The sequence below is a fragment of the Tachysurus vachellii genome, chromosome 1, assembly GCF_030014155.1.
Source record: "Tachysurus vachellii isolate PV-2020 chromosome 1, HZAU_Pvac_v1, whole genome shotgun sequence".
In the NCBI taxonomy this organism is placed as follows: Eukaryota; Metazoa; Chordata; class Actinopteri; order Siluriformes; family Bagridae; genus Tachysurus; species Tachysurus vachellii.
In genome coordinates this window covers 11102794-11117145 of record NC_083460.1, presented here as the reverse complement: position 1 = coordinate 11117145, position 14352 = coordinate 11102794, and the positions used below count along the sequence as shown (strand labels likewise).

General features: G+C 35.9%; 1 protein-coding gene across 3 annotated transcripts; it reads left to right on the top strand.

Annotated features, from left to right (window-relative positions):
* The first annotated feature begins 975 nt into the window (after window positions 1-975).
* On the top strand, window positions 976-10710 carry mpz (myelin protein zero). Of its 3 annotated transcripts, none has more exons than XM_060872082.1 (6): window positions 976-1115; window positions 2843-3006; window positions 3624-3837; window positions 3987-4116; window positions 4415-4463; window positions 8887-10710. In XM_060872082.1, exons 1-6 carry the CDS (start codon window positions 1070-1072, stop codon window positions 8902-8904), a joined length of 621 nt encoding a protein of 206 aa, XP_060728065.1. In that variant the 5' UTR covers window positions 976-1069; the 3' UTR covers window positions 8905-10710. The 3 variants fall into 3 exon arrangements, with proteins under 3 accessions (XP_060728065.1, XP_060728050.1, XP_060728059.1); XM_060872067.1 differs by having other exon boundaries at window positions 7369-10710; XM_060872076.1 differs by having other exon boundaries at window positions 7105-10710.
* Window positions 10711-14352: the final 3642 nt, after the last annotated feature.

Below are 14352 nucleotides of genomic sequence, written 5' to 3'. Positions count from 1 at the left end.
AATGCAAAGCTTTGTCTGGAGAGAGAGAATGGGCAGTAGGACTCTCTCTCTCTAACGCCTTGCATTGTTTTGACTCGCAGACGTCAGCAGAGGAGAGGAATCTAGAGAGAGAGAGAAGAAATAGAGGGATGAAAGAGAAGGCTTTGTCAATTATTTGTTTGCGTCCTTGTGAAAGGGCACCACCACCACCACCCTTTCTGTCACTGTTTTTCTGTGATTCTGTCACCCCTTAAATTATAAATAATCTTTAAAAAAAAAAATTTTTTTTTTTTTACTTTATAACTGTTTCTGCTCTGCTTTGATCACCACAGTCAACAATGCAATAATGCTGTAAACAAATATATATATTTTACTATATAATGTACCATATACCATTAATAACCATTAAAATCCTTCATCTTCATCTGTGAATTCCCTCTGACTGCATTAAATAAAAATGCTTTGGTGTGTTATAGCATCTGCAGCATGAAGTGCCATGAATTAAAGATGAATAGTGGCCTGATGGCCATGACATCAAGAGAAGAGATATAATAATGATGATGTCAATTTCACCATAATCTCTCTCACTCACACATACAGATCTGGTGTTCTCTCAGTCATTAGATCTTTAAACTAGCCCGTTATAGCTTCAGATTTAAAGCAGGCTTGCTCTATCAAATGGACAGAATGTTTTTATTAAAAATTGAAAATGAAATGAGCAATGAGTTTTGTTGTCAATCAAGTTGTTGAAATGGAGAGCTGAACAGGGGGGATAGGAATGGAGAATAAAGGATTAGAGAGATAAAGCATTACTTTATACTACAGACAGGGCCTGGCTTAGGGGTGGAGAAAGAGAAAGCAAGTGATACAGTACATAGGGGAAGAGCAAAACTAAAAAAAATGGGTTGGGGAGGGTCTTAGGGTTGGGCCTAACTTTGGGGTGTGGTTGGGTATATATACTCTAAGTCTGCACAGACTTGCCTGGGTGCCCCTCAACCTCACTCCCTCCATCCCTATCCCTTTCTTCATCTGTGATCCACTGCTTTCTGGTCTTCCACAAGCTGTTGAGCAGAAACATCAGAAGGAAAGCATGCTAACTCTATTGGTGCTCACATCTGTGGTGTTGCTCAGTGCAGGTAAACAAAACTTCAATCCTTAATGGCCTGTTTTTGCAATGTCACTACCAATGTAAAGATTCTGCAGTGATTAAAAACAATCAAATACTATTTATGTAAATGTTATAGTTTTTATATATTTATATATATTTGTATATGTAATACATAGCATAGTTTTCTTGGTGGAATGCTTAATATTTCAGTACCCAGTATCACAATATTTGTATGTATGCATTTCACTTACACTTTCCTATTAGGATGATATTAACTACTAAATAAAAATTTTTAACATTATTATTTATTTATATTAGTACATTATTAATGTTATATTTATTGATGTATGCTATATTTATTATTTATTATTGTGACATATTTAATCAAACACTTAAAATATGAATTTATACATATTTAATTTTTATGGTTGGTAAATGAGACCAGTATTAACTCCTTTATTAAGTTCCCTTTCATGTACAGTAACTTACATTTACATTATAATAACAATTGCATTATTGTATGTATTTACAAATTAAATTGTATGTTATTTTGAAAAGAAAATATTGCTAATACAAACGCAAACCATTTATGTTACGTTGCATGAGGCATTACTTTACTTGCTTAATATTTTAAGCAGATTCATTAAAAATTAAGTAAAGTGGTCCTTTTATCAGGTCCATCCTGTATTTATGTCAGGTTGTAGGTATGTATTGGTAAATATTTCAGTCTTATCAGTCTTCTCTACTCAGTGGAAACAGATCCACTGTAGCATGTGATGTGCTCAGGTGGAGAAGTATTACTATGGTTTTACATAGTGTGTACATTTTCTAGTCACTTTCTTAGATACACCAATATTGCTGGGACATACAGACCATATCTCATTGGGTTCAGTTTTTATTATGTTTTATTTTTTAGCTCTTTCTTAGTGCTCAGATTTTGACCAGAGAAATGCCATTGGCAAGATACATTTAGTTGGCCAACACTAACATTATTTAGGAAATCATTTCTGGTTAGTGATGAGCTTTTGGAAGAGGGAGGTAGGGGCTAATTGTGCAGATAATAATGTTGAGAGTTGAAACACAAGTTGTGGAGTTATGTGCATGATAATCCAACTCATGTAAACTTCTGCCACAAAGCTATATATGTATTTGGGATGAAGAATAGCTACGTGATTTTCTGAATGAATGCTATAAATATTTGGCACGTGAGCTCTGTTGTTTAATTTGTGTCCTTAGGTAATTATTATTCTATGACAGAAGCAATTAAAAATTATATTCTCAAATTCCCTAATTTAATTTAGGTCCAGCTTAATTTAAGGGCCTTAAGCTCCACAAATTTACTAGAAAACAGCAAAAGGTACTAGGCACAGTGAGCAAAAATGAAACAGATGGGTTTAATTTTTCAGCATAGGAGAGTTATTTACAGTACACACACTCATGAAAGTAGCCACTAAACATGAAAGTTGAAGTAAGCACTAATACTCAGGAGTGTTACACATATAGAAATCATACACAACTGAGGACATAATAGAGAACCAATTTAGATTTAAACATACCTGTGCACATGCAATTCATTTTTCAAATAACATAAGCCATTTATGTGACTGGTTTATTTCAAATTTTGTTATTTGATTCTTTGTGATTCATAAAGAACAACTCAAAAATCAAAAACAAGTTTGTGTTAAAGAGATGATTGCGTTCATACACCCTGTGTGTGTGTGTGTGTGTGTGTGTGTGTGTGTGTGCATGTTTTAGCTCCACAGTCAGAGGCTATAGTAGTGTACACTAGCTGGGAGAGGCACGCATTGGTAGGCTCAGATATCCGTCTTTCCTGCTCTTTCTTCTCATGGCGATGGACTTCTGATGATGTCACATTCTCCTGGAACTACAGGCCAGATGGGGCAAAAGAAGGCATCGCTGTATGTATACACATAACACATGCTTGTCTTACGTTCTCCATGAGTTATTTATTCAAGTGCTTTGTAAAACAAAAAATGATTATATGTAGTTTAATTACACAGAAGCACATTAGAGACCATCTCTATATTAATTATGACATAGTTATACTTAAGTACATATCCTCTATTTTAAATGGAATTTAAAATTATTTAGAAGTTAAAAATTGTTTCTTTTTTTTTTTTGGTACCATTGTTAGAAGTGTTAGAATTATAAGATTCTAACGTATTCTATAAGTTTTACTGGAAACTATAGTTGTTATCTTGATATCTTTTCATTTTGTTCTTGTTGATGACACTAATGCTGTAGAATAATGGCACAAAAGCTTTCTAACATCAGCTGACTGCTTGGGGACAGAGTTTAACTGCATTTCAGGGTTTCTTAAGCAATAGAATGATTTCAGCTGGAATGCTGTCAATTTCCCAATAACGTCTAGCATTTCCAGCATTTCTAGCATTTGTGTACAGCAGGTCTTATTGTGAAGTTCTGTAAATTTCTCTTTTGCTCTCCATAATCATTTACAATGTTGATATTAATTGATATTGATGTCTTGATTATGTTTGGTTTTGTGATTTGTCAGATTTTCCACTACACAAATGGAGTTCCATATGTGGACAATAAAGGGCCATTCCGGGACCGCCTGGAGTTTGTGGGCAACCCAGCCCGTCGTGATGGCTCTATCCTGATCCGAAATCTTGATTATGGTGACAATGGAACCTTCACTTGTGATGCCAAGAACCCTCCAGACATAGTGGGTCGACCCTCCAGCGTACGACTTCTGGTATTTGAGAAAAGTATGAAATCCCTATGATTGTCTTTCCTGTAACTCTTGGCATTAGTTTCATTTATCCAAACATTTGACATTAAAATGTGTCCCTATCCTCTCCCTTTATTTCTTCCTCACAAGAATCTCACATTCTCACACTCCTCTTATTCTGTTCAGTCCCCATTCAGGCCGGTGTGATCACAGGTTCGATTATTGGAGTCGTTTTGGGTTTGCTGATCCTGGTGGTGGCCATCTACTATCTCATGCGCTTCCTGGTAGCTCGCCGTGTCTTCAGCTTGAGTGTGAGGTCAGTCTGGGAGTACATGCTGCCTCAAGCCTATCCTGAACCTCTACCTGGCATTGAAACACATACACACACAGATGCCATCATTAAAACATTAACCAAGTCCTCACAGCTTTCAAAAAAAAAGCACACACATTCAGACAGATAGCTTCAGAGAGGCTAAAACCCATCCTTGCTCTGCTTATGACAAATACACACAGATCTTTGGCAATGCCTGAACCCCAGCCCAATATTCTAGTGTAGTTAAAATGAGCCTAATATGTGGTTCAATCCTCACACTATGTTTATGATTTCTTCTCAGCAAACATGGCAAGAAAGGCAAAGGGAAAGAGGGAGCCCAGCAAAAACAGGCAAGTGTTCACCTGCTGCTACCTGCACCACGCCTACACACACACACACACACACACACACACACACACACACGCACACACACAATTTCTGATACCAATAACCCTGGTTGCTTTGGCTCCTCTAAAGAACTCCTCTTCTGGTCTTCTCCTCACTTGCTCTACCTGTGATTAGAAAGCTCGCACTTTACTGAAAGCCTAAGTACACACTCCAAATAAGAAAATTATACAGGTCAGGAGATGTCTGAAAAATGATTAACTTATAGGTTAGAGAAGTTGTTAAAAATTATTTATTAGGTACTGCCAGTTTTGATCAATTATGTTCAATAACACAAAATGTCAGCTCTTTGCTAGACTTAGAGTAGATATTTTTTGTCATTCCTATGTTGAATGTCATAAGCATACACGGTAATAAATTGATTCAATAGCATGTATTTATATATAAAGATTTTCACAACATTGCATTGTACTGGTAAGTTAGAAACAGCAGAAAGTAGGCACATGTCTATTGACACCTATATCAAATTAGCTCTCTACCTGCTATCCAAGGCTGAGACAGCAGGCAAGGTTCAATCTACCTCTGTGTTTGTTCTCCTCTATGTATGCCAGCTACAAACTAAACACCATGCCTTAAAACACAGCTTTATATGTACATACATTTAAACTAGTTCCTTTTTTGAGTTTTAGACTGTTACCTTAAAAACATTTTAAATGTTTGTCATTCGTAATGTTTCTCATCATTGAAAAGACTTTCAATATTTTTTGTACTAAGTAAAAAGTAAAGAACAAAAAACATGCTTACTTGAAAAGTACTAATAATGGAACATAAATCTAAGAGTTGTTAACAACCTGACTATAAATGTAATACTTCTTCGAAATTAAATTCAAAATTATAACCATTACACAGACCTGAGAGAATATGTCAATAGTGCTGTAAATTCTGTATATAATCCAACTTTTCAGCAGCAGACCAATTTAGCAAAAAAGTAATTGTGGTTTTGTTTTATACTATCTGTCTAAATTTGTAATGGATAAACAAATATTCTTTTCTCTGATGAAGAAGTTGCATTTGTGTAAGTACAAACAAATTATTCCACAGTCTTAGGTAATCACACGTATACTACAACAAGTAGGTTTAACACTGAAAATGCTTATGCAAAATATAAATATAGATATTATATTTAAACATATATTATCAATTATTTAAGACCTGTGTTGGGTTGGCACTCCGTCCAGGGTGTATCCTGCCTTGATGCCTGATGACGCCTGAGATAGGCACAGGCTAGAAAATGAATGAATGAATGAATGAATGATTTAAGACCTAACAGATCAGCTAAACATATGAGATCTTGTCAAGGACACTTTTCCAGTTATTACAAATTTCCAATTACTTATACTCTCTTAAGCTGGCATTCAATTGGAGTCCAACATGCCATCATATTCATACACAAACCTCCTGACTATCATTCTCTTTTCTGCTTCTTCATTTCTTCATCTCAGATTCATTCCTTTATTCCCTTCAGGGTGACATTTTCACTTTCATCCCACTTTCCTCTTTTTGCACTCTTGTAATTCTCCTCTCTGCAGGTACACTTTAAGATGCATATGATGGTCTATTACGATTTAGTTTGAAAACAGTGGAATCATACATAGTCAACTTGCTACCTCTCATAAAATGTAGTTGTTGAATAGAGTACGTAAATAGAAAGTGAATGTTCAGAGACAGGTTCAGGTCATTTCTATCTATCTATCTATCTATCTATCTATCTATCTATCTATCTATCTATCTATCTATCTATCTATCTATCTATCTATCTATCTATCTATCTATCTATCTATCCATCTATCTATCTATCTATCTATCTATCTATCTATCTATCTATCTATCTATCTATCTATCTATCTATCTATCTATCTATCTTCATAATTCACCTGATATATTTGTGTGTTGCACTGTGCAGCTTCACTCTTTGTTTCTTTCTTGTTCACCTCTCTCTCTCTCTCTCTCTCTCTCTCTCTCTCTCTCTCTCTCTCTCTCTCTCTCTTCTGCTGAAATCCAATATCTGTCCTTTCTTTAAGTTCAACTGCAAAGTCAGGTAACCGAGTAGTATAACCTGACACATTTCTATTCTGTAGACCACATATACTTATACTTTTGTTAAATTAATATTTTTTGTTTGTTAGCTTAAAATTTTTAAACACTTACTGTAAGGAACTAATGAAAAGATCACCTTTCCAGTTTTGCACTAATCCCAGAGACTGAATGGGAGAGACTTTAGAATAATAAAATCACTATACAGGTTGATAAATACAATACATTTTCATCTATCAATCAGCTACATAACAACAAATAGAAAGCTTGAAAGCTTTAGAATTTTGCATTAGTCAAAAAAATTCAGTTATGAACACATTATGAAAGTAATTCATTTAATAAGGGCCATAATAATTTTTGTTATTATACATTACAGTGAAATGTAAAATCAATGTTAAATGCTATCAATGTCATATCAATTCTATTCCATAAATTGAGCCTTGATATTCATTAATAAAAGTCAGGCTCAGGTGTGTGTGTAGGTGCTGTGATGTCATGCTGTCACTCTCTGTCGGACTGACTGACGGCTTCCTGTTTTGTCCTCCCTTCCAGAAACCAAAGGTTCCCCCCGTTTACCTCTCCTTCTAATGACTCGTTCTCGGTTTCCCCCTTTTCCATCTCTTTTTTCTTCTCTTCTCACTGCCGCTATCCTGTTCTCTTCCTCCACTTCTGTTAATCTTCACACCTTGCATCATATAACAACTTTCTTTTCTGTTCTTTCTTGCTATGGCTCTCTTCTTTTCTTGCTCTCTTTCTTCCTCACTCCTGCCATAGTGACTCTATCCTCCCCTCCCCACACTCCCTCTCTCTCCCCAGGCTTCTGTCGTGGTGGATCCTGCCAAGCTGAAGGCACCAGTATCCGAGAAGAAGAAGCAAGAGATGCGCAGAGAAAAGAAATAGGGCTTCGCGGGCAGAGAGCTAGAGCTCCAGGAACAAGTACCTGGAGAAGGCAGGCAAGACAGGAAGGATAGGGTTCTTATGACCATTGAGCTCGAGCTCATTAAACAAGAGCAGACAGGAGGAGGAGAAGAGAAGCCCAAACATAGCCCTGCTGCTCTTCTCTCCGCCTTGTCCAAGCTCTCACACAAAATTACTCTTGGCTGAGCGAGTGAAGGATGTAAGCAGCGTGTAGAGGAGAGAAGGCCTTAAAGAGGAGGAATTGGGAGGAGCAATACCACATTCAGTTTTAAGCTCAGATCTGTGTTCTTTCACAGCATAGCTTACGACACATAGGTGCCATTAAACATACCCTTTGCCACTGATTATTATGACTCACCAAATAAGCCCAATTTTGCATAAATTAAAAACCCATTAAAATTACAGGTTGCTGCTTTAAATATTATACGCAGGAGTTAATCACAATTTTAAAATCACACACACACAGAGAGGTTTGGGGTGGCATAGTGATGTGTTGTGATGACCATCTCACGTCACATTGTGTTTGCACACATACACAACAAATCCTTTAGTCTTTTTCTTGAACAGATTCTTTTCTGCTGATCTTAAAAAATATTTTTTCCCCCTCTTTTATCTGTTCTCCACTGACAATATGCTAAAGTCAGAGCTTTTGTAAAAACAAACACAAAAAAGCAAAACATATTAGGTAATGGGCCAATTTAGCACCGGATTAACTGCATAATGTAACCATACATAGAGGCTTCCCAGTAAATTGCATAAATCTAATTATGATTGAATTATTACTATTTCTATGTTTAGCTTTGAGAATGGTTTTTATTTTAGCAAGTCACACCCTCAAGAACAATAATTATAGAACGATAATATTATCATAGAAACCAAAATGGAAGATAAATGTTTTTAATGATTTATTTATAATAATTTACTATTTGTTCCAAGTGTGTTCTGCTGCTAGGAAGCTCTTTTAGTATTAGGATTAGGATTGTAGCTCCAGTTTAATTTGCTGGATTGTCCAGTGCTTCCTCCTTGGACTGACTGATTTATAGTAAGAATATTTGGTTTTGTGGTTATAGTTATATTTATTTACTTATATTTATCTTTTTCACCATTCAAATCAAATCTACTTTACTGATAGAGAAGCAGCAGTTTTCCACTAAATGACATGACATTATTTGTAGCACCAGCACTTTGTTGAAAGATAATATGTTTTCTGTCCTTTATTTACTGCCTGGAATATCTGCTTTAACTGTTCCTTCTTTTTTTCTCTTTTCCCCTCCCTCTCTCTTTTTATGCGATTTCTTTTCCTCTGTCATGTCTTTACTTCATTTTCTTCTTTTTTCTGATTTCGCTCTTTAATTGCATAATGTCATATTAACTTGATCCAATGGTGCTGTGGCATTACTTCTTGTTTCACCATAGGCTGGTCCTTCAAAGTAGCCATGCCTGCCTTTTTTATATTCATTGCTTAAGGGCTAAACAAAAGAACATAGGCAAAAACCCACACACACAAAATGCACATGATCCAACTGTAGAATTCCGAATCTTAAAAAAAGTACTGTTATCAATGACTTACACATGTAAGACTGTCATGATTATTTAGAACACTTTTGTAGTTTAAGGTACTGTTCCTCAACATGTAGGCTTGAGGCCATTAGAAGCCCCTGGAGGGCAACATAGCACAGTTTGTGTGAGAGTTTATCTTAAAGGTCAGCTATGTTTCATATAAAATTTATAAAGTAAAACTGAAGATTACTTCTAACTATCCACCTTTTAAACCAAACTGTTGGCTGTCACCTTTTTGAGGGTGGCTTGCTCTTTCTCTGAAATTTTGTGAAGAATAATGTCCAACTAGCAGGAAAATTTTTTAATCCATATAGTTCACAGTTGTTACACCTATGACTATGGAAGGAGTGTGTGCTTGCATGTGTGTGTTGCTCTGACTACAGTGACTGAAACCCTAAGAATGAAGTTGATACTGCTAGTAGAGTTTGTTCGTTCACACACACACACAAACACACACACACACACAAACACACACACACACATGCAAGCATGCATTATGTCAATTATGTTAATTCAACAAAAGCATCCTAATCATTTGCCCCATTACTTCATTTTCATATTATTTTTTATTTTACTTCTTTGGTAAGAGGTAAGTGTTTCATTTTTTTTTTTTTACCTTATGCTCACAATATATCACACAATTTCAAGCTATCATGTTGTATTTCCATTACTCTTCCTTAAAACCTCCATTCTTCGACTCCTTTACCGTCCTTCATCCATCTCTCGCTCCGTACGTTTTAAACAATACTTTTGCCATCTCCTGCCTGCAACAAGGAAACTCTCGTTTGGCCTTCTGACGACATCAAAGCCAAAATGCTTATGTTACCTAGCTCTCTGCTGACTGCGAAAGATGAATTTCTTTTTCCATGTTTGTGTATATTTAGTGCAACATGTCTATAACCTGTCAAGATGTTAAGAGAACAAAACACTGAAGCAAAACTGGACTATGTCTATATATGTACCTAATGCTAGTTATGACATGCCGTACAATAGTTTACTGGACCTTTGTTGGAAAAAGAAATGTAATTTGTATTTAATTATATTTATGCATGCAATTTTGACTGACCTGGTAGGATTCATATGGCTTTTTATTATCACAGTCTTTGTATCCTAGGCTATAGGAGGTAATGGTGTGGAAACTAGCAAGGCATGAATTCATTACATTAGTGATTGCATAAAATGTTAACCTGCATAAAATATTTCTAATCTGGAACAAGGACTTCAAGAGAACAAGGGAATTCACATTGTTGTGAAACAGCAAAGCCAAAGTCCATTGAACATCACAATCACACGAGATGATTCTCCCACCAAGTCTTCTGTAAGGTGCATCTAGGAATTGTAGGGTTGCTTACATACTTGATTGAAAGTCAGATGCTATTTATGCATTTCTGAATAGATATAGAACAGCCACCTGCTTCCCTCCATTAAACTTGCATTAAAATATGGAATCATTTTTATGTTGTATGTATCATGTATGTGTATATGTATTAGTGAGAACTTCTAATAACTCTCCCTTCCCTCAAATGCATTTTACAGCTTCTAATACATTATATGTTTAATTTGTTGTTAACCTCACTAGGCTATTAGACTTTTTGTTATGTAAAATGGATTGTAAAAAGGAAATAAAGCTTGAGTTAAAATCAGTCATTTAAGAAACACATAAATAAATTTAAAGTCAAATGTGGCTAGTGTTTCATTTTTGTTATTTGTGTGTGTGTGTGTGTGTGTGTGTGTGTTTGAAGGAGTGAGAAGGAGAAGAGAGAAACAGAAAGTGAAGATTTTGAATTGCACACTGATTTTGAATGATGATGATGATGATGAACATCTGTAATTATGTTGGCTTTGTAGAAGCCAACATTCTGTTTTCCTATTTAAGCTTAGACAAAAATTTATAAAGAGTAACTCCTCCTAGGGCTTTCGAGCCACATGCACCAAATTCGGATATGTCGTAGATCCTGGTCTGAAGTTTGTTGCTATTACTTTTATAAGCGATCCGAGTACCGGTACTTCCGGTACCGGGTCTCAAAATGGCCTTTTTTCCCATAGACTCCCATTATAAACTTTGGAGGTTTATAACTCGGCAAGCTTTCGAACTATCTACACCAAACTACGCCAGCTCCTTTAGGGTGATACTCTGAACAAAGGTTTAAATTGGTGTACCGACTGGCCTTTCGGTTGTCCCGCAGCCCCGCCCACAAAATATGCAAATCCAAAAAAACCATTTACAACATGGACATGTGACATATCAAAACACTCAGAACAATGGGGGAACTTCCTCACGTGTATTCTGATGATGTCACGTGATGTCATGTGATGTCACATGAAAACAAAAAACATTAGCACAACATGGACATGTGGCATATCAAAACACTCAGCCCAAGGAGGGGAATTGCATCACAGGTTTTCGGATGACGTCACATGCTCGTCTCCACTTGCCTCCAAATGTTTTGGCACCCTAGCACTCCACTAAGTTTTATGTCCACTTGCCTCCAAAAAGCACCGGCCATTGCGAATACTTGCCTCGTCAAAGCCAACATCAAAGTTTGTTGCGACAAACTTTACAAATCTAGTTTTATAATAAAATTTTAAGTTTATTTCAAATCTACTTCTTTGACACATTGGTACTGACAGGGTCCAGCGGGCATGAGCTGCTTTTTATCTCTACCTAAAGATAAAGCAGCACTTTATTCTATAGCCTGTCCAACTTTTCCACCTCCTCATCTTTATACTCAAACGAATATAGTTCTAAATGTTCAACTTTTCTGCAATACTGCCATCTTCATGCAAAACCTTGAAAATTCTTGATAATGCTTAAAAATTCATTAAAAAACACATTGTTAACTGAGCTGAGGTGACTCCTGTAACATGATTTATATACAGTAGCTACACTGCATTCTAGAATTTATTTGCTGTCTCCACAACTTCTAAATTAGGTTTCTCTTTAATGTCATTAAACGTTCCTGTAAAATCTTAAGTGAAAAAAAAGAAGCTTTTGCTTGGTTGTTTTTAGGAGCTAACAGCAAATCCTTCTCTGTCAAAGCAGAGCGGCATAACTTCTAACTTCTCAAGACAATTTATGAAATTATAGCAATAGTCAACAAATTAAGAGTAGAATATAAACACATCATTTTTAAAATACGGACATATTGTGATTTAGACTAAATTTTCCATTAAATGCTCTGTGTATGCAAGTGCCTAGAGCTTGCTTTATCTCTTGGGCAAGAAGACACAACACAATGTACAGTTTGTGTTTGAAAGTGTTCAATTTATTGCAGTTTAATCTGAAAAAGGTCAAATCATTCAGTGGAATAAGAATCCTTACGGTTTCAAATTGTGTGTGATTTATATGGATTTTTGATACACTGAGAACATCTCATGGGACTTTGTACCTTCTGGATGTTATCTGCACTGACTAGACGGGAATAAACTTTAAATTATCTACAGCCATGCTATGATTGAATTATCTTGGCTACACTGCATTGTTTTCTTCATGATCTCTACATCTCTGACCCAACATAATCATGTGACTGACACTTTGCTCACAAGTCTGATAATATAGAATGGATGTGGTTATTGTTTTTTTATAGGTGAATTAAAAAATGTTTCTTATAGGTGAATTAATATGTTTGAAAGATTAATCTACAAAGTATTAACAGCCAAAACCTTCGGATTTCAGGGTGAGGTGAGATGGTGATGGGGTCGCATTTTGATTGAATGAGGCATAGTCATGTTTAATGGGTGTGTGGACAGTGTTCACGACACAAATCTATGTTACAGTACAGTTATGCCAATTAATTAGAAATATCCACCATACAAATTAGCATAAAAATGCTAGATTCCCTCCAGACAAAGTGGAACAGCAAGGTCAGCTTTTGCTGTATACCAAAAACATCTGGGTTTGAGATCAGAAGATGAATATAAGAGCTGTGAGATTATTACCTAATATTTAGAAGAATATCTAGATTAATTAAACTTAGAAAATGGCACTAAGTTTGTTTTTAAAAGAATTGGAACATGTGACAGAACAGGAATTCACACTTGTGAGGATTGCATTTATTGCTAAAAAGAATAAGCCAACATGAAAGCCACAATACTGTCTATAGGAGTAAACAAGCACAAGAAAAACTCCAAAATAAAACCCAAAACAAAAGTCAGTGATCAACAACCTACAAAGGGTAGAGGTGAAGGTATAACAATCCACTCTTCAAATAAAACTTTGAGAGCAGATATATAGAGGCCACAACATGTAATCCATTCATCAGCAGTGGGAATTAGAAGGCCAGATTGGAATTAGGGAACTAAGATTAACCTCAATCATAGTGATGGAAAGGTGAAGGAAAAATAAAAGATCTGATCATGAGCTTAAACCAGACAGTAGAATGAATTCAAAAGTCTACAGAAACAGTCTGTCTGTCATATCATAGAGAAATGCACCCGATATTATTGGGAAGAACCTCATTAGCGAAAAAAAGTGGGAGGTTCTAACCTGGACATGTCTATTATGCGAGCTTAAATCAAATGATCATACATTTGACAAAATCAAAAACAAGTGAAATAAGCTGCAGTCCAAGGTTAAAAATGTTGCACAAAAGAAAAATGAAAAGCAATGCAATTGGCTTGATGCAAGCAAGGGATAATCAACTAAATATTAAGTGTTATTTACATAATATACTTTAAAACTATTGGCTCCATTATCATTCATTCATTCATTCATTCATTCATTTTCTACCGCTTATCCGAACTACCTGTGGTCACGGGGAGCCTGTGCCTATCTCAGGCGTCTTGGCTCCATTAACTTTACTTAATATATATATATATATAGGGTGATCTGCCCCTGCGATTTAACACATCTAGACGTAAATATCAGGAAATGAATGTGTTAGTTCAGATTTGCCGCCTCAATATTCATATTCTTTTCATTCATGTCAGAATAATTGATAATGCTATTACTGTACAATACTTTCAGAGGTACAATACATTCATGCTTCTTGCATGCTGCAGCTACTAAACTAGGAGAATGAGTGCACATGCTTTCTTGGGACACATGAAACTGCTACATTATTTTGAATTATCTTTCATGCAAAATTACACAACCATTTAGCATGGGTGATTGAAAAGTGTGTGTGTTTGTGTGTGTGTGTGTGTGTGTGTGTGTGTGTGTGTGTGTGTGTGTGTGTGTGTGTGTGCAGAGAGGCTTCAAGTTACTCTGGCAGAAGACAGACTTGGTTGGTTGGTAGAGAGGGGTCAGAAGGTAGAAGTAGGAGGTGACAATCCCAAAAAAAGACCACCCCTGCTTTAAACACATGTACTGAGGGAGAACGA

Bases quoted from the DNA above. Each gene is read 5' to 3' on its own strand.
- mpz (XM_060872067.1), top strand. From the start codon at position 1,070: ATGCTAACTCTATTGGTGCTCACATCTGTGGTGTTGCTCAGTGCAG. The intron at 1,116-2,842 runs GTAAACAAAACT...TGCATGTTTTAG, and splicing joins TGTGGTGTTGCTCAGTGCAG to CTCCACAGTCAGAGGCTATA. The intron at 3,007-3,623 runs GTATGTATACAC...GTGATTTGTCAG, and splicing joins GGGCAAAAGAAGGCATCGCT to ATTTTCCACTACACAAATGG.